General features: G+C 35.9%; 1 protein-coding gene across 5 annotated transcripts; it reads right to left on the bottom strand.

Annotated features, from left to right (window-relative positions):
* Positions 1-9,370: 9,370 nt before the first annotated feature.
* LOC132631726 (trehalose-phosphate phosphatase A-like) lies at positions 9,371-15,184 on the bottom strand. Of its 5 annotated transcripts, none has more exons than XM_060347419.1 (15): positions 14,908-15,173; positions 14,731-14,795; positions 12,715-12,866; positions 12,221-12,272; positions 11,675-12,140; positions 11,429-11,569; positions 11,273-11,344; positions 11,030-11,149; positions 10,875-10,931; positions 10,684-10,785; positions 10,464-10,541; positions 10,289-10,358; positions 10,100-10,170; positions 9,907-9,999; positions 9,371-9,762 (listed from the first exon to the last, which is right to left on the bottom strand). In XM_060347419.1, exons 5-15 carry the CDS (start codon positions 11,963-11,965, stop codon positions 9,703-9,705), a joined length of 1,155 nt encoding a protein of 384 aa, XP_060203402.1. In that variant the 5' UTR covers positions 11,966-12,140; positions 12,221-12,272; positions 12,715-12,866; positions 14,731-14,795; positions 14,908-15,173; the 3' UTR covers positions 9,371-9,702. The 5 variants fall into 5 exon arrangements, with proteins under 5 accessions (XP_060203402.1, XP_060203404.1, XP_060203401.1 ...); XM_060347421.1 differs by having other exon boundaries at positions 11,675-12,133; XM_060347418.1 differs by lacking the exon at positions 12,715-12,866.
* Between the last annotated feature and the right edge of the window lie 6,339 nt (positions 15,185-21,523).

Below are 21,523 nucleotides of genomic sequence, written 5' to 3'. Positions count from 1 at the left end.
TTAACTTTCAAACAATAAATAATATTACTATCATACTATTCATTTTATCTCCCTATAAGCAAATAATCAATAAACTTTATATGTATTATAATTAAAATGTAACTCCTTCATGAATAAAAATAAAATTACTTTCAAATAGCGAAATAATAAAATATGATAATTTTGATACATACGACAAAAAACCATTGACAAGTGAAAATGTACAATTTGGTTATGTATTTTAAGAGAAATATAAAATGATATTCACCCTCACGATGTTCTCAAATAATAATTATGCAATACTACGATTTGTTAATTGAGTTAAACTCGATCCTCTTATTTCTATAGATGAAAAACTATTAAGTGTCATTCATTTGTTAAAGAATTATAAGGGTCAATGATTTTAACTAATGAATTTAACATATAATTTGTGTAAGAATTGTTAGGCCAGCCCCATGCGTTGGGCGTTAGGCGTTAGGCGTGTTTAGGGCGAACAGTGGGGCGCTTAGGATGTAAGTCTCACAAGAATTAAGCCCTACACGTGAACCCCAGGACGTTTTGCCAGTTGCCCACCTCGGGGCTAGCCTCGAAGTCCTGAAACTGTCTTTTAAAACACTGTTAATTACCATATGTTTCAGGTTTAGGAGTCCAACTAGATTCAAGTTCCAATCTAAATTAATGATTGCCAACCTTTAATATGTGTTAGGTGTTCAGTTGTTATGAATCTCATGTGTTTGTTCCTCTCATCGGGAAGATGCATGTTGGTGCTGCTACCTTTTGCTTCAGTTGTTTTCCTCTAAGTGGGCCAAATGGCGAAGCATGGGCGTTAAGGGGTCAATTGTTTGGATGCTGGTTGGAAGGTAATTTATTCATGTACTAAATCATGCATAACTTGTAATGTATTTGGTAGCAATTTGTCTGCTATCTATAAAATTGAACATACCAAATAGTACGTTGTTTGGTTAGCAATTTAATAAAGGGAAAATGGTCAAATATACTCCTCTACTTTAGTTTATTGGTTAAATTTACCCTCTGTTAGTCAAAGTAATTAAATATACCCCCTGTTAGCCAAAGTATACATATATACCCCTGAAATGGATGAAAATTCCAAATCAGCCAAAATTACTCAATTTCAATTAAAATTATCCGACCCGTCTCTTATAACCCGACCCGAGACCCCATCTCCTCTCCCTCACCGTTGCTTGCTCCATAGCCATCATTGCCGGCGAGCTCGTGACACGGAAGCTCCGGCCACTATCACATCAAAGCATAGGTGAGAAAGAGGCGGGCAAACAAATGGCTCCGAAAAACTTGACTTTCAAGGTTTGTTTTTTCAACATTCAAGAGTACAATGTTCTGTTCTTATTTGAAAATTAAAACTCAAAGAAATGATTGTGGAGTCAGTACATTGGTGGAAACACGATTTATTTTCCTTGTTTTCTGATTTTACCGTTTTCTGTAAAATTAAAGCAGTAAAGCCACAAAGAACGCGTCTCCACCTGAGTTATGTTCTTCTATACGTTTGAACATAGTCCTACTCGGAATGATTGAAGCGTGATGCAAGACCTAATTTAAGAGTGGCTGGAGCTCGGCTCGCCAGCAATGATGGCTATGGAGCAAGCAACGGTGAGGGAGAGGAGATGGGGTCGCGGGTCGGGTTATAAGAGACGGGTCGGATAATTTTAATTGAAATTGAGTAATGTTGGCTGATTTGGGATTTTCATCCATTTAAGGGGTATATGTGTATACTTTGGCTAACAGAGGGATATATTTGACTACTTTGACTAACGGAGGGCAAATTTAACCAATAAACTAAAGTAGAGGGGTATATTTGACCCTTTTCCCTTTAATAAATCTCACACAACTAATACATGTATAAATAAATATAAGGGAATCTATGTATTATTTTATATAAGATGGAAGATAGAATAACTAAACCATGCATAACTAGACCTTACCTAACTAATTCCTATATGATTAATTTCTCTATTACTAATACTTACATATAATTCTAATCAGCAACCACACAACGAGTTAGATGGGTGACCATTAGCTGGAGCTGCAGATCCAAATTATGAGTTAAATTTGAGGTTGTTACACAAATGTACATCCCAAGCAAACAGTTTACGCCTTGTTTAACTCTATAATTATTTACACTTGGACTAGCCAACTTATGTTAATATTGAATTACAGGAATCAGATCTCTTTCAATGTTACTATTTACCTTCTTCCCAGAGCCACCATAGAGCCCATTTCATTTTTCATTTTATAAATCTGCATAACGTGTATACACTGTTTATACATTATTATACAATACATGCACACTATTGTATACCATTATACATTATATATACAGTGTATAAATAGTGTATATGTACTGTATAATCATGTATAAACAATGTATAATCTATAAATAATTTATCCACATTGTTATACACAACATCAAAGGTGAACAGGTCGTTTTCATCAATTTTTCAGCTGCTCAAATCAGTTCGATCCAGTTTCAATTGTCACCAATCTACTTCCGAAAGTAAATTTCCAGATCTGCAATAACCCAGAACTTCCAGACCCTAATACTTAATATGGACAAATACTAATTAAATCTGACCAAGAGTTCAAAGAAATAGAAAGAATGGCTACTAATAGAGCCAAATGATGCAAGAGTGGCAGGAAAAAGGAAGGCAAACAAAATTGGAAGCGGGGGGGGGGGGGGGGGGGGGGGGGGAGAGGCTTGATATGAAGGTGAAATTTCATCCAGAATGATGATAAGGTAACGTTCCATCATGAGTTTAATTTTAAGCCCCAACAACAAATTGCCTCACAATGAATTTGACAGAATCTTCAATTTAGTTGGCTTAACAAAAGCCTTGCCTCTGCGGCTCTACCAATATTTAAGGAACTACTTACATCAACTCCACCTAGTGCCAAAAAAAAAGTAGCAGTTGAAGATGCCTTTGCTTCAATCGAGGAGAAGGCGCGAAAGAGAATGAGGGTTGAAGAATTATGGGCTACACCGGTAACAAGTAAGGAGTTGGGCCGAATTTCGTGAAGTGGGCAATTCACACGATTGTCCCCATGGTCTTTCATTTTTCCCCTTCAGCACTTTAAGTAATGAAAAAGTAGCCGAAAATATACCTGATATTTTGAGTTCAAACCCCAGCAGAGTAAAAAAAAAAAAAAAAACGCAAGGCATGATTTTCATAAAAATTATGCATATTCGGGCAAAATTTTGCCTTAAGACATAATTCTGTAGTATCCTACAAAACTTTTCCGGCATAGTTTTGTAGTATAAATTAATTTCTACAAAACTATGCCCTGTCCGGCATAGTCCTACAAAACTATGCATTAAGACACAACTTTGCCCGAATAGGCATAGCTTCTATGAAAAACTTGTCTTGCGATTTTTTTTTCACTTTGTTGGATTCGAACCCAGAATCTCTGGTTTCATAGACCAGCTAATAAGGGTACTTTGGCCCACAAGTTTTTATTAAATGAGAAGCAGGGGCAAAAATTAAAGACCAGCAATTTGAGGGACAAAAATTAAAGACCATTCCATATGAAGGGCAATTCAAGCAATTTTTTGTCGTAAAGTAGATCACTTGAGAGGTGTTAGGTCGTAATTATCTCTTTCCGAAAAGGGCCAAATATACCCCTGTACTATTGAAAACGGGTCAAATATGCATTTGGTTATACTTTGAGTTCAAATATACTCCTGTGTTATATTATTGGTTCAAATATGAGAAAAGGGTCAAAATATTGAAAACACTGCATCAACTAGGAGAAAAGGGCATAAATGGTCCCCTAACTATGAGGGTAGGTTTAAAATAGTCCATTAACTATGCACTTAACAGTTTTGGTCCTTTAGGTTTGCCACAAGTTAACAAAATTCTCTAACTATGAGGGTTGGTTAAAATAGTCCCTTAAGTATGCACTTAGCAGTTTTGGTCCTTTAAGTTCGCCAAAGTTAACACATTTCGTCTCCAACAAAATATTCATCGAACTTTGTTTGTTAGATTTGACGGTACCTATAAAAAAAGGAGAAAATTAACGGAAACTCACATTTAGAGGTACACATTACGGGAAAAAAAAAAGGCCAAAGATCGACAAACGTCTGCCGGTTATAGTGCAAAACTGAGGAAAAACCAACAGACTTAATAATGTCAAAAAATAGTGTCTCGATAAAAAAAACCGACGAACTCTATCAGTTAAAGCCGAGGGAGTCCATCGTTTAGGTAAACTATACTAGACTCGGTTTTTATTGGAAATCCATTATAAAATTAAATACTTCCCATTGTGGTGAGTTTTTTTTTAAAAAAAATAGTTTCCACGCATTTTTGCCCAAAAATAACCAACTGACGTCCCTGGGTTTTCGTTAAAAAATAAAATAAAAAAATCAATGACTTTCTAATAGTGTCCCTCGATTTTATTCATCGGTGCCTGTCCATCGTTTTTTCGCTTATTTTTAGTAGTGACAATATTTGCAGTTTCTGCTATTTCTAATTTATTTCTAAAGTCTGGTTCATTTTACTTAGCCAATGGACTCTCTCGATTTTAATTGACAGAGTTCGTGAGTTTTGTGTTTCGAGACACTATTTTTTTTATAGTATCAAGTATGTTGATTTTTCCTCGAGTTTCCCCTATAACCAACTAACGTCCGTCGGTTTTGTCCCAATTTGGCCTTTTCTTTAGTAATGTGTACCTCTAAATGTGAGCTTTCGCTTTTCATAGTTCTCGTCAAATCTAATAAATAGAGTTCGATGAATATTTTGCCGGAGACTAAAAGTGTTAACTTTTGACGAATTTAAAGGCCCAAAACTGTTAAGTGCACACTTAAGGGACTATTTTTAACCAACCCTCATAATTAAGGGACCATTCTTATTAACTTATGATAAACTTAAAGGACAAAAATTGTCAAGTGCACAGTGAAGGGACTATTTTGAACCTACTCTCGTAATTAAGGACTGTCCTTTAATTAGCACCATATCTGTATTTGTTAAATTAGCACCATATCTTGTATTTGTTAATTCAATAAGCCATCACGCAATCAATCATTAAGAAAAATAAAAAATGGAGTGGACAAAGGGCGAAGAGACAGTTGTTGCAGAGAATGGAAAAACAGAACCCAAAAGACGGTTCCATTTGTGGGTTTGACTCTCTTCATTGTCCTCTTCAAGCTTCTCTCACCCCCCAACTTTTCCAGGTTACCCCATTCCTTCTTGATTGCTTTCACTGATTTTTCCAGTACCAGATTGAACATAATCTACAAGATCCACAACTGATTGCCTCTTTATCTCTTTCTTCCTTACCATTTTCATCGTATTTGTGAAATCTAATCTCCAGACATCAGTGGTCATGGCGGCAATAATGGTGGAAGGAGTGGAGGTACTAATGGTGGAAGAAGAAGTGGAGGGGCGGGGCTAAATGGATTGGGGACTGTGAGGTGATATGATACGTGTGTCAACGTCACTAAAATGGTAGTGTCACGTGCCATTGGACATCCACCTAAGATAAACTTAACAGAGATGGGGCTTATTTGATTCACTTTGTTGACAGTAAAGATATTTTTGAGCTGAAGTATAACAAAAGGTAAATTTAATTTTTTTCTAATAGTATAGGGGTAAATTTGACCCTTTTCCCGTTTAAATATGCCCCTCATCCACTAAAATTATTTAAGGTGGACATCAAATTTCAGGTGACATTAATATTTGATCAAGTGGATGCCAACATACCACCTCAGTACCCTTAACCTATTTTATTCCTCTCCTCTATTTATTTTTTCACCACTAAAATTTCCTTCCGTTGTCCACCATTGCCACCATTATCGCTAGGCGGGTACAGTTCTTGGTATGGAATTTGATGCCTTATGAAACCCAAAGCTTTCACTATAAAAGGGCCTCCGCAGATAGGAAAAGATTACAACTTTCGATAAGTAGAGAGTCAAGAAGGAGGAAGCGGGGTTTTGGGGTGGGGGGGTTTGGGGGGGGGGGGGTTAACTTTACCGCAAAAGTGTGAGAGAGCTCATAGTTGCCATGGGAGTGAGGAAAAAGGAAGCTGCAGTTTATTGGTCTTATGGAGGAAAACAAAGAAAAGCTCAGGGTCTCTAAGCAATTACTGTTTGTGAATTCCACGATGGCCGGGTTTTTGGACAGAATTCGTAAATATAATCACATCTACAAAAACTCATCAAAGCTTGAAGCAAAACATAGTCTTATGAAGAAGTGATTTCATCAATGTTGGGCTTTGTGTAATGCAACTGGTCATATCCCCTTCTCCGCCTCGAGAAGTCGAAATTGGTTCAGTTCTACCTCTATCTCCAACTTTAGTGGCGGTAACGGTAGGGGAAAAGAAAATTTTAATGGTAAAAAAATAAATAGAGGAGAAGGGTAAAATGATCAGAAGCGTTGAGGTGGCATACACTTGATCAAATGTCAGATGCACGTAGGATTTGATATCCAGCTTGAACAATTTAACGCAAAAGTGATTTATTTAAACTAATAGTATAACGGCAGATATATTTGACCCTTTTCCAATAATATAGAGTATATTTGACCATTTTCCTCTTAATAGAGGATACCACATAATAAAAAGCCCAAGCAACAGAGAAGAGGTTTGAAACCTTTAGGGCAGGGGCAAACCTTCAAAGTAAGAGTGGTTTGCACATTTAGGATACTTAAGTTTGTTTCCGCTTTTGATATTTGTGCAGAAAGCTCTTTTCAATAAAATGAACAAAAATTAGGATTTAAATATCCTCAAGTTGTGCAAATCATGACAAATTGACAAGATAGTTCACAAAATCTACAAATTGTCATAATTTCAAGTTTTCGATCTTTTATGATTTCAAAATTAAAAAAAAAAAAAAAAGTATGTTTGGAATAGCTGCATGCAAGTCATGACAAATCGATAGGACTTCATGCTATATTCAACATAACTATCTTGTTGCTTAACTTACAAACTCTATCAAATTAGCATGATTTTGTGTTTGTTTGATTGTTCACCATACCCCAACCGGATTGATCTTGACTTTGTATCATTTGCATTCGAATTATCTTACTAAATTGTTCACAAATCCCATATTAACATGATTTGTTTGTGTTGTTTAATAAGGTGTTCCTCGAAATTGCAATTCCAACTTCGATCAAACCACCTCAAATCTACTCCAAATGATCTAAAATTTTTGGAGCAAAAGCCTCCAAACTCCACCAGCTCTGCCTACTTTTATAGATACTCCTTCATACTTGCTAGGGAAAAGGGTCAAACATACCTCTCTACTTTAGTTTATTGGCTAATTTTGTCCTCCGTTAGCCAAATTATTCAAATATACCCCTCCCGTTACAAGTTGGAGCCAAATATACCCCTACCGTTAGCAATGTTTTAAAAATACCCCTTATTTCTAACATATTTCCAGATAAACAAGTTTAGTTATTGGAATTGGTGATATGGATGCCACATGACATTTAACTTATTCTATGTGGTGCCTACGTGACAGTTTTTTTAAAACCAATCTAGAAAATTGATTTTTCTAAAAAAAAAAAAAGATCTGTTAAAAATGACTTTTATTATTATTTTTTTAATTTTATAAAAACCCACTTCTTAAAAAAAACTGGAAAATTGATTTTTTTTTTTTAAATTAATCCAGATTTAAACAAAAAAAATAGGACATTTAAAAAAAAAAAAACATTACAGTTTTCCAGATTTAAAAAAAAAACATTTTCCAGAATTTTTTAACTAAAATATCCAGTTTTCGAGAATATATTTTAAAAAAAAGGGGTTTTACTAAAACAAAAAGTTTTCAAATTTTTAATAAAAGCCATTTTTTTCAAATTTGTTTTAAAAAAAAATTAATTTTCTAGATTGTTTTTTTTAAATTGCCACGTAGGCACCACATATTTTTGAAACTTTGCTAGCGGTAGGAGTATATTTGACTCCAACTTGTAACGGAGAGGTATATTTGACTATTTTGACTAACGGAGGGCAAAGTTAGCCGATAAATTAAAGTAGAGGGGTATGTTTGACCCTTTTCCCTACTTGCTACCACGTAAAAGAAAGCCCACGCAGCACACTGGCTGGAGAGGGAAAGTTAGGCCTTTAAACTAACATAATGAGTCAGTTTAAGAACCCATCTTTCTGGGCTGAAGTGCACCAATAACCACTGTTAGGTCCGCTATTTAAGCCTTGACCAACGTTTGCTTGGTATTTATTACAGTTTAGCTACACTGCTTCTTCTACTTCTTTTTATCAAACATTTCAATTTTCTCAATTTGCACCGTTGCACGTTAAACTGTGACGACGCCTTGGCAAAATCCTCCACCATACCCATTCTTGTATGTCTTTCATTCCATAATTCTCCGTCACCTATTTCAAGTCTCAATAACAATTTTGATTTTTGAATATACGTCTTGTTCTTCATCTTAATTTTTTGGATTGTTTGCCTCATCAAGTTAGAATTTTCGGACCATAAAACGGAACAAAAAAAAGGCAGAAAGAAGATACTTCAGACACAAAATCCTGAACTGAAAAGACGAAACTTTAGGACACTAGAATTGAATCTCATGATAGTTGTCCTAAAGTTTAACTGAAGAAACTGAACTTCAGGACAGCGACGAAGTTTGAACTGGAAAAAAAAAAATAAGGACAGTTAACCAAACTTGGACATCAGAAGTTCGACCAAAAAAAAAAAAAAAAACAACTAAATTTCACAACACTGTAGATTTTGAATTGGGAAAACAAACTTCAGGACACTAGACCTTGTTCAGAAGGTTGACCTGGGTCTCTGTTGCTTTCTTAAATTGTAGCAAAAACTTCAAATGCTTTCCAAAAACTAGCTAAGTTGCTACCCTAGAAATGGTTACCTTGTGGAAATACCTAAAACCAGTTACCTGGTGTTATTTCCACAATCAATTTCCTAAGCCCCGGTTTAAGCAATTTCTTTTGTTTTCCTTATAAGTTATGGTTATGTAGGCCCATAAATACTGTAGGGGACTGGAGATGAAAGAGTAGAGCCTTTGATGGGATTAATGATTTTAGTACATCTAAGTGAAGCTATGACAGTAGGTAAATTTTCAGCCACAAGGCTACAACCAATCCCTCATGTTAGCAATTAACCTTTGAATGTAGAACGTCACTTTGAAAGTTGCGACAAATTTCAATGAAATCACATCTGTATCTTCACAGAGGAAAATATGGAGAAGTTGAGAAAATGATCAAAATGGTCGGCTTTGGTTCCTCCTTAATATACAAATGGAAGTGATCCTTAATGTAATCCCAAAAAGTGATCGGTTTGATCCTAAGCCATATAAGTAAACGTAATAGCTACTTTTGCTATCAAAACTAACGGAGGCTCTTGCAATTTTGAGTTTGTAGGGGGGTAGGGCAAGAAGAAGACTCTTGAACATGACTTAATAAAGAAATTCAGTTTGTATTAAGCATTTCAGTTGTTGGCACACTCTCCCTTGGGGAGAACTGACAGCCAAAGTTAAACAACATAGCACTTGAAAAGAAAAAATAAAATATGAAGATGACTATACAATTGGCCTAAGGGCATCCTTGGTGCAGCAATTACGAAAAGGAATTTACAAAGAAAAGTTCTGAGCAGAAACAGTGAACTAGACTCCTGTTACTGACTCTAGAAGCTTCACTAAGCACCTCTGCTCCCTAAACCATCCGCCAGTCATTAGATTTTCATATGAAAAGAATTCAACAAAATGGGGTATATGTATTGAATAGTTAATTGCTACAAGCACTTGACTTCTTCCATGATACCAAGCGCTTGAGGAATTGCATCACCTAAAACCACAGAAATGCAATTTGTTCAGAATTTTATAGCAAGAAAGATCGGACTAAAGCACATCACATTGGAAGAACAGGCTTCCAAAGCAGCTTTATTCAATTATCAAACGAGGGTCATACGATTAAGAAGCACTTTCATACCTCAGATGGGTCCCTCAGAGTGTAGAATGCACTGCTTTCTTTTGGTGCAGAAGATACTAAGATTCCATAACCTTTATTTCCCTCTCTCAAGACCTGTTAAACACGCGCATTTGACAATTTAGTAAACATAATTGATGATCCCAGAAGGAAGTGGGTCTGTTATATAAGTTCCTATTGGTCTGCTCAACTTTACCTTGAATGCATCTTCATCTGTCCGATCATCTCCTATGTATATGGGAAGAACATCATCACAGTTATTCAACCCTAAAGAAATTACGCACTTATATTAGTTTTATTATTAACTTGATATAATATAAATGGGACGGTTCAACTGTTTGCATTCAGTAACTACTTCCGTAAGGCAGTCAAAGACTTCACTCACCCAACGATTCAAGTAAGAACTCAACAGCTTTCCCCTTGTCCCAGTTAAGCACAGGTCTGACTTCCAAAACCTGAAGAAGGTTATGGAGATGCTAGTTAGAGGAGTTAAGATATACCAGACAGTAACTTTCCAACTGCCCCTAAAGTACGGTGAAGAAGCAGGCTCAGATGTGTACCTTCCGGCCATGTGTCAATCGCAGGCGTGGGTAGTGTCTTAACAATTCATCAACAGATTCTCCAATAGTTGACCAACTCTGTAAGAATTTAAGCAAGCACAATACAAGGGATAAGAACCTTATGACAGAGAAAGAAAAGTCTGAAATCCTTCTTTTTTTTATCGGTGAGACAAGTAACACAATCTATGATTTGATTTTAACCAAAAATAACAATCCACACCTTCTCATCTACATTACGGTAGTGTACAGAAACACAGAATTTGTTGTTCTCAACCTTTGCTCCGGTGATGTCATTTGTGAGCTCAACAAGAGATCTAAAAACCTGCTTGGGCAAATTTTGAAAACACTGTTTTATACTGAGCACTGCCACAAATAGCAATAATAATCTTTTAGCACAAAACTCTTATATACCTCATCGATCATTGGTAAGAACTCACTTGCAGGTTGGAAAAGATTAACTTCCTTGCCCTGTGATCACAGAAGTTGATTGATGTCAGAAGCTCATAAGACAAATGATGGTTGGATGTTCTAATTTCTTCAATAAAGATCAGCTTTAGCATCATTACCTGCTTGTCAGTAGATCTAGTATAACTATAGTCATCAGAAATGGATCGAACAGGGCTCATTATATCCATCCCATGACTACCAGCGTAGTAAAGTTCAGGTAGTCCGACAAAGTCATATACCTGGAGATGAGAATATCCAGCCAATAAGAGGAGAATCTTGAAAGCTTTTAGCATAGTAACGACAAGATTTACACATCAAGAAGTCTTGTTCAAACACAGCTAAAAGAAAGCACTGGTAAGTACCTTATCGCGACTTCTCCCGCTAATAATTGCCGTGGGAAGATATTTAGCCACATTCCTCACAGCAGAACGCATCTGAAAAAGAGTGACCTGGTGTCAAAAAGGAATCCCGCAAGTGTAGCAGAAATGTTCTCCCATTCAAAAGTTAAAGATACTCACAGCACCAGACATGAAAGCTCGATCTGGATCATCTACAATTGGTGATAAAGTCCCATCATAGTCCAGAAAAAGTGCAATTCTTTTGCCTTTTGCATAATTAATGATCTGCTCAAATGAAGAAAGTGCTGAGGGATACTTGAGCTGCAAAAGCACAAAAATATTACAACACTTCTCTTGTACGCTTCCAGAAGTAAGATCCAGGCAGAACATTTGATTAAATTAGATTGCAAAGAACATAAACATTACCATCCAGATGCGGTAGGCAAGATCATTTTCATTTGGTGCTATTTCAGCACTGGAATCCTTACTTTTCTTTCTATGAGTAGGAGATGACGATTTCATGGCATCTAACCAAGTGTTTGATCTAACATCATCTAGAATTCCCGACTTCTTCCTTGGGATAGTAAGGAAGAGTGTGGGCGAGAAAGTTGGCCCAGCCGGAGAATATGGCATCAAAGCAGAGTGGATGCCCAATCTGGACTGAGACATTGGGACAGGATCGGTGACAACAGGGGATGTATTTGATTTCAGGTCCATTGTGCCCAGTATCTTTTTATGGCAGAATCCAAGTTTAAAATTATGCAAACAGTTGATCACGGTTTTGAGTAACTCTGCTCTAACCAACCCTTTTGTCAATGAAAAACCACCTCTTCAAAGTAACCTTATCACTGCAGCCAGGCGTATGGTCCATCAAGCAAAAGAACCCTGGAAACTGACAATCACCACACGATGAGTGAGCGAAGGAAAGATTCAATATCAAACTCATAATTCACAATTCAATGTGAATCTTACTTGCACATCTTCCCGATTCTTAACCTCTTCTAGTCAGTCAAGCTTAAATAAACTGCAAAATGTAATTAAATCTTACGTTAAGCAGCTGTATGTCTCAACATCACAGATGTAATTAACGGATGAAAGGTTAAAGGGATGCATGCAGCATCTAGAATGCAACAGAAGTTTACAAGTTTTATAACATGAAGACCACATAAATCCATTTCTGCCTAACCCAGCTTAAATATACTATTCAACCAATTCGCGTAATAAAATTAATCACAACCGGGAGAAGGTTCCACCCATAAATGAAAGCAGCAAAGTAGAACAGCACTGAAAGAATTCTATTTAAAGTTCAATCAATACCATACACAAAAAAGCAAATCAAGGTTTCTGATGATTCCATATTAACATAAAAGCAGGAATACTGCATGACTTGCTGTGAACATATAAAAGGCATAACTACTAACTAAAATATAATAACCTTAACGGAACAGATAACATTCTCAGATTACCTTTGAATGAATAAACAGCATGTTATCTGAGAGGTCTCATAAATAAATTTAAACACCGGTCCAAATGCTAAATATTTGGGAATTGGCAGTAGGTAACTGTTAACCTCCCCATAGCCCACAAAAACCAGCAGATACAACCACATATTATGGTCCTACAAAGAAGCATGTGGGACATTAAAAAATGGACCCCTCCTATTAACTTCTAGTAATATAACAAAACCATGACATTGAAATTAAACCAAGAATCATGCTAAATACATATATATATATATATATAATATATATATATTTGCTTTCATACACCAACTTGTGACCAATAGAATCATTTGGACATAGCAGATTGCCTTTCGAACCTTTTCTTTTTCACCTCTTTTTATCTTGATACTTTTTTCGAAGGCGAAATGTTTTTGCGAGTTGGATATAATATTTTCTCCTTGACTGTCATTAGAACCATGAAAATGATCTACAAATGTATTGAAAAATCCTGTCTTTATCATGTTATTATAGGAAAAATCTGCGATAATTTTGATATTTAACAAAATTGACATGAATATGATATCTATAAATGAAATACGTCACATCACACAGCTCCATTTTTTTACAAAAATAATAGACTAACGGTAAGTTACCCTCTGTTTGGATGGTTGTTTCCCGTGGTTCATTAATGTACAGTATGGTATAGTACAGTATGGTGTTGTATTGTATTGTATTGTACTGTATTAATGAATACAATGTTTGGATAGACTGTATCGTTTGTTGTGGTTTAATAACATTTGTATTGTTTGGTTTGACTGTATGGTACTGTATAATAACTTGTAAGTTTACTAAAATACCCTTAACTCTTAATTAAAAATAATTTATATATATATTAATAAAACTCAGGCAAAGAATAAATTAGGAACTTTAAAAAATAAGTAGGTAGTGGGTGAAGGAGGGGTGGGTGGTGTGAGGTGGGTGATTGTGAGATGAGAGTGGGGTAGTGGGTAGTAGAGTGGGGGTGGGGTTGGGTGGTGGTGAGGGGAAATGGGTAGGGGTGGGTAGTGTGGGATAAGGGTGGGGGTGAGTTATTGTGGGGTGGGGTTGGGCGGTGATGAGGGGTAGTGGGTGGTGGTTGGGGTGGTGGGGGTAGGTGGCAGAGGAGTGGGGTAGTTAGGGGTAAGGGTGAGTGGTAGGGCGGGGGTGGGGTTGGGATGAGTGGTGGGGGGTGGGTGGGGGTGAGTGGTAGCGTGGGGCAGGGGTGGGAGTGGGGTGGGGTGGATGATGGAGGGTATAATGGAGAAATGAAATACGTAACCACGGAAAAATCATCAAGTCCGTGGTTTCAAAAATTGAGACTTTTCATGATTATATAACCATGGAATGAACCACGGGTTTACAACACCATAACACATAATTTTAAAAACAATGAAAACAAACATGGTTTTCTAAAAAATCATACATTAATGAACCACGGAAAACCAACATGCAATCAGGGGTTTAGGCGAAAAACGGAAATAACCGAACTTATCAATCGGTTGAAGCAGGCAGCACCACAGATTCACAATATAATATCTAACATCACTATTCAAAATATAATATCTAACATCACTATTCAAATAAAAAAAATTACGATAAATAAACAGATACTTTCGTTAAGCAACATATTTTCAATGACTCTCAATTGCAAAATACCTAATATTTCTTCAGCCATCACATATGAACGCGAAAAGAAAAAAACAGAAAAAAAAAAAAGATGAACTTTTGCAGAAAACAGAGAAAGCAGAGGCACAACATCTTAACACAAAAAACTACCAAAAATACAAGCTTGTGGTTAAAAAAAAAGGCTCGAAAAACAATCAAATAATTATTAAAATGATATTTCCTAATAACAGAAAGATGAAAAATGAAAAATGAAATACGCCTACAAATATCAACGTAATTAATGACATTTTCTAAACAGGACTGGGGATGAATGAAGATTGAAATGCGACTAAAGATACGTATTAAATAAAAAAAAAAAAAAGGAAAAAGGTGTACCTGATTTACAAAGCAGGAAATGAACGGAAACGTGGCAATGCCTAAAATGTACTCTTTTTGAAAACCTTCAAAAATAGCAACAAAATGGCGTGATAAGAAGCATTGTTCAAAGGAGCCAACAAGCTCGAAGAACAAGACTGAATTTTGCAATATAAAAATGAGATGACGTCAGCTTACCTCCGGCAACACCGAAACCCGAGAAGAAGAAAAACACGGAGAACGAGGAATTGCAAATTTGTTTATTATTTGGGTTTGCTTGGATTGCAGAGAAACGTGAAAATATTAGAAATGTGAGAGAGGAAAAGAGAAGTTTAAGGGCGGAAGGGGGTATTTATATAGAAAGAATGGGGTTTATTTTGGTTAATGAGACGTGGAGGAGAAGGCAGGCCTCTCGTCTATTGTATAGTAGAATTGAATTCCAACGGAACCAGAAAAACAGACTTTCTATGGAATTTTCAACCTCCGCGGTTTGACCACGCTTTTCCCTTGCTTTTCCCCATGGCGTGTGTGACACTTGAAACCCCCACCTAACATTTCTTTTTTCTCTCTACATTTTAATGCACTTCAATTTTTACAACGTGTCCCTATTTTTTAACCTTAGGTGATATTTGAATTTGGTTATCATTTTAATTTTAGCAAAATCAAATGTTGAAAACAAAAATTGGAATATGATTTCAGGAAATTTGTGCCTTTGATCGAGGATTAGGCCAGAAGGTTAGTATATAGCCGAGTGTTTTTCTTATCAGTAATATTAGTTAAGTATTACTCTTTCCATGTCAAATCGTTCGTCTTACTATCTTTTTTTTAGTCCTTTTTAAAAAGAATGTCTTTTTGTTTTTTGTTTTGCCAACAGTTTAATTTTAACTTTTTCACATGATATGTTTAAGATCATAAACTTAAATGACATTTTGGTGCATTCTACACATCTTTAATTTAAGACCACAAGATTCAAAAATCTTCTCTACTTTCTTAAACTTCGTGTCAAGTTAAAATTAAACAACAATTTGAAATGGAGGGAGTACTATTTGTTGTTTCATTTGCTATGTATTTTGTTATTGTGCTGTCATATACGGAAAAGGGCCAAAATTACCCCTGAATTTTAAAAAATAGTTCATTCATACCCTTCGTTATACTTTAGGGCCAATTATACCCTTACCGTTATACTTTAGGGCCAATTATACCCTTACCGTTATACTATGGGGTCAATTATACCCTTATGTCTAACGGCTGCCACGTGGCATCATCTCAGCCCTTCAAAATTATTTTACCCTCAAATAATTTTTTACCTACTAAAATAACTCAAAACGATCCGAATTTTTTTTTTCCAGCAAAAATAATACGGAATTATTTTTATATTTTTTCTGGAAAAATAATTCCGTATTATTTTTGCTGGAAAAAAAAAATTCGGGTCGTTTTGAGTTATTTTAGTGGGTAAAAAATTATTTGAGGGTAAAATAATTTTGAAGGGCTGAGATGATGCCACGTGGCAACCGTTAGACATAAGGGTATAATTGACCCCATAGTATAACTGTAAGGGTATAATTGGCCCTAAAGTATAACGAAGGGTATGAATAAACTATTTTTCAAAGTTCAGGAGTAATTTTGACCCTTTTCCGTATTTTATTTGATACCACACTTCAAACTCTTTTTTTCTTTCTAGTCGAGGGTATATCAGGAACAACCTCCTACCCCACAATAGGGATAAGATCTACATATATATTTCCCTCTCCAATCCCACTTATGAAATTACATTGGTAGAAAATAATCGACTAATGTTTTAAAAGATAAGTCGAAATTCATACTAGACAATATAATCATAATCTCAAAAGTTTCTATAACAATTACGGAGGCTACAGTATGGTTTTAAATTTTAAAGGGCTAATGTATTCATCGATCGAGATTCATATTAGATAATGTAACATCAAACAATCTTATAATAACCGTGAAGGGCTATAGTATAGTTACAAAGGGCTAATGCAGCCATCAATCTGTGAAGCATTACATGTAGGTTTATCCATTATGTTCTCATGAAAGTTATGTGCCTACTTTATGTGTTGAACTGATTTTTTTATTTTTATTTTTGTTGGGTTAACTATTTGATATAACTTGATAATTTGTTTGTTGCATAATGTATGTTGTTCTACCGTTTAGATTTTTTTGACATAGAATATATATACCCATATAATAGAACAAATTATATTACAAAAAAAAAAAAGTTGAATTTTAATGTAATCTATTTTGATTTATTTTTAGAGTTTTTCATATTTTTAAAATTTGTTTAACAAAAATTAGAAAGAAAAGGGAAAAAAAATTGCGTAGTTCACGTCTCGTGCCTTAACCTAACCTTGTACAAAATCCCCTCTTGTTCAAAATAAGTGTCCACTTAGCCTTTTTATTTTTGTTCAAAATAAATATCCACTAACATAATCAATCAACAAGGAACTCAAAAAAGAATTAACTTTATTTTTTCAGATTTGTCCCTATTTACTCAAGGAAATAAATAAGCAAGAATCTTACTAATTAAGGATCAATTTAGTCAAAATACCTATTTTTTTTTCTAGGAGTTAATGTTTTCTTTATGGGTATAAAAAAGATTAAGTGAACACTTATTTTGAAGTGGAGGGAGTACCTTGTAAAAATGACCCACTTAACACATTATCTGCTGAAACACAAATCTGAATTGTGTTATTAGTCACTACTAGCATTTATTTGACAATTTGAGAATTAGAATTGATGCATGGAACATGAGACTTTCCTGTCACGCCCCGAACCATGGTCTAGGCGAAACACGACACTCGGTGCCTTACTGCATGTGACCGAGCGAACCACATGGCTTGCTGAATCATCATGAGACATAACATGAGCGGAATATAACGTGAATGCATGATTATCCTTTATAAAACGTAATAAGTCATAATACTTAATAAAAATACTTGTTTAAACATGACTGCGGAAATAACATGAATGAGCCAAAAATGGCTATACGACTCTGAATGTCTGACATAACATAACTGACTTGTCTAGTCTATGAAACATCTATCATGAGTCTGACTCGAAAACATACTTGCTGGGACAAGGCCCCCAGCATACCTTAGATGCATAACTAATCATAAAACAAAAGTTGACTAAACCCCGAATGAGATGGGCTCACCAATAAGCTGATACGAATGCTGTCTTACTGAGCAGATGTGTCGTCCTGTATATCAGTACCTGCATCGTGAAATGCAGGCCCCCGGGCAATAAAAGGGGACGTCAGCACATTGAATGTACTGGTATGTAAAGCAACTGAAAGAAATAGCATGGGACAAGGAATAACCTGATAAGAACTGAAACTGAAAACCTGGACATAAACATGAGCATGAGCATGAGTACATATATATATATATATAGTAAAACATGATAAGTAGGGAGAGCATTTCATAAACCGACATGTGATATCACCACGTGGGTATGTGGAGTCTGGTCCTCGCAGCGACCAGCAGAGCCCTCATACCTTGCCAGGGTATAAGATGGTATCGTGCCTGATAGATCCATTCAGTGTAAAATTAAGGTATCGTCCTATCTGGGCGGAGCGATCCTTGTCCTATGGTGGCTACATAGTTTCAGCTATCTGAGCCTTCTCGGTAATTCGTGCAACTCCCAAAAACATGAACATAATATAGTTGGCTAAGAAGCCCGTGATTTTTGTGAATTAACTTGTACTTGTCTTGTAATCATGATTTCACGAAATAACTTGTAAACATGGTTTCATGAAATAACTTGTAAATATAGTTTCATGAAATAACTTGTATTTAGTATGTATGTATCTTGTATCATAGCATGAAAATAATTATATAATATAGTTGCATGAAAACTTGTAGACATGTAGGATATTCATGAAATAATCATTTTTATTTAAAAACATGCATGCAAGAACCCATGGAATACGAGATATGGGTTTTCATGGATTACGGACTGATTCTCAATAATCATATGGAGTTATTAAGAACACAATGATAGAATCATAGCCATTCATACATAATATAATCATGGACATGGACCTAGGGTTATCATGAGCATAGTATAGAATAGAAATCCTAGTTTTGTAAAGAATCATAATTTATGGATTATGAGGCGTGGGGAAGAACAATGATGTTCCCACACGTAGATAGTAACTCTACATACCTTAGTCTCTCCAAAACTTGAATTAAAAACTTGAGCTTTGAAGAAGATTTCCAAAATCTTGAATTCTTGAACCTTGAGATGGGTTTTCTTGAAAACCCTAGTTTAGGAATGATAATTTCTTGTTTAGATTACAAGGATAGGTATTAGAATTGATTTGGAATAATTAGAGTAGGCTTACCTTGGTGTTCTTGATGATGGAGGAGGGTAGGAGGTCGTTCTAGGGCTTGAAGGAATGAAAAATAATGATTTGAACTGATATGGACGAATATATACTGTTCTGAAAAAATTAATTTTTCGGCCCAGTTAAATACTGGCCGTATTTCAAAATACGGGCCGTATTATGAAATACTGGCTGTATTTTGAAATACGGATATCACTGCCTCTCTTCAGTAAAATGACCATAACTCTTTGCACAGATGTCTGTTTGACCCCCATAATATACCGTTGGAAAGGTATTTCAAAGCTCTACAACTTTCATGAAGGAAGTTTTCCCAAATGCCAAATAAAGTTTGAAATACGGGCCGTATTTTGAAATATGGTCCGTATTTAACCATTTGACATCAAATTGCCAAATTCTAGAATGCTCAGAAATCCTTGGTTTCAGTTTACGATTTGAAATACGGCCGTATTGTGAAATACGGTCCGTATTTAACCATATGACATTCAACTACCAGTTTACGATTTGATTTACGGCCCGTAAACTGAAATACGATCACTATTCATGAGCGTAAACCACCATCTTACAACTGAAGAGGAAATTTCTAATTCCCACATTCTTTATCTGGTTTTATAAGTCTAGGATCATGGTCAAAGCTTAGGTTAAAGGTACGGGGTGTTACAATATCTCCCCCTTGGGATCATTCGTCCTCGAATGATGGGTCATGGTTAAGAACATGGCTGGACATGGCTTGAATTGATGAACATGAAAGAAATATGACGTAAAACATAAGAGCTTGACATGGTTACGTGGGAACATGGTCATGGATCATGAGAACTGAGTACGTGATTACATGGAAACATGTACATGGAGAACATGAAACTAAGTAGCGCCTACATGAATGAGAATCATGAAACATTTGTCCTCGATTTATGACTAGTGGTTAAGAATCGCTACTAACTCTGGAATCTACAAAATTTATGGCAGGACTTCCTTCATAATTCAGACCCTCACAACATTTCTCAAACGCCTGCCAACTAACTAAAGTACCAACACACAACTCACATAGCGTATTAATGTATCTAACATAAATATTGAGCTGGCTTGAACACACGGATATTGGCTGAATGATTACGTGATTACTATACATGGGGTTTGGAAGAAATGTGTAGGAACGAATGACATGAGTACTGGAAATAGGCACGAACATGACATGATTACCTGGGCGTGAGATGCATGACGTGGGACATAAATACACGAAGACTGGATGACATGAATACATGAGTGCTAAACTGTCATGAGATACGAATACATGTGAAAATGGATATCGTAACATGGGATCTGAATGTCGAAAACACGATTGTTACAACATGTGGGTTGAATACTAAGCGCGTGTAGGATTTGGATACTTAGAGACTTAATCACATACGTTCATATGTCACCATGGTAATATGAGATAGGAGTATGAGTTAGGCTTTGAATGTAAGCACAACTCGATGTGAATGCGACAGACTTAAGTCGTATAACAAGAATATGATCATAACATAGGTGTTCATAAATCTCTAGCATAGGCATGACATGAATACATCGAATCTGTGTAGAATACTCCTGAGATAAGTACCACAGGGTACATGAAAATATATCCATTTGAATATAGGAATGCACCTTACTTCTGATTATCTTGTTAGCTGTTAATCATGATTATGAATACCTTAGCTCATCTTGCTCATTCTCGTGAGCGAATTATAGAGGACTGAGAGAAAAGGAATTATTAGTACTATTCACATGAGATACTTTGCTTTAGAGAATAGACATGGTGCATTGTACATGGAGAACGTAACGTAGAACATGCGTACATGGGAACGTGATTCATATGGCATGAAACGTGAATAGCTTGACATGAGGCATGGGACCATGAGCAATCTGACATTTACATAAGTACATCATAAATGCATATCGTGGCGTCTGGACCTGATTTCATGAGTATTGAGCTAATAATAAGGCATAAGTGTGATTTGCATGGAATACAATTGTAGGCTCACTCTTGGGTCAGAGACATAAGGCATGGATAAACATTACCTTTAGGATTTAGATATACCGAAAGAATAGGACATGGTTCAACATAGCTTACTTATCACCGTGAGTAAACGCCCTTGTTATAAATAAGACACATGAAAGAATGGATTATAGGCATGTATAACTCGTTCCTCAAGCATCTAAGACATAGGTAGAAAGTTACCTTGAACTTAAACAGGGCATAGGTACTTCGGAAAAGAAAATGGCTTCTTTTGTGCCAAGCTACGAGCTGCTTTAAAATAGTAGCCAGAGGAACATAAGCATGAGTTACGTAGAATCGTGGGTAGGACATCCATCTTGACTTACTCTTATCATTACCTACCAACCCCATTGTTATGCTATTTCTATATGTGGATGCTTAAAGAAGTCGGTCGTGGGCACGAGTACGTGAGAACA

The sequence above is a fragment of the Lycium barbarum genome, chromosome 3 (genome assembly GCF_019175385.1).
Source record: "Lycium barbarum isolate Lr01 chromosome 3, ASM1917538v2, whole genome shotgun sequence".
Classification (NCBI taxonomy): Eukaryota; Viridiplantae; Streptophyta; class Magnoliopsida; order Solanales; family Solanaceae; genus Lycium; species Lycium barbarum.
This window is presented reverse-complemented; position numbering and strand designations above follow the sequence as displayed.

Bases quoted from the DNA above. Each gene is read 5' to 3' on its own strand.
- LOC132631726 (XM_060347419.1), bottom strand. From the start codon at position 11,965: ATGGACCTGAAATCAAATACATCCCCTGTTGTCACCGATCCTGTCCCA. The intron at 10,932-11,029 runs GTAATGATGCTA...CTGTGATCACAG, and splicing joins CTAGATCTACTGACAAGCAG to GGCAAGGAAGTTAATCTTTT. The intron at 10,786-10,874 runs GTATATAAGAGT...TTGCCCAAGCAG, and splicing joins TCTTACCAATGATCGATGAG to GTTTTTAGATCTCTTGTTGA.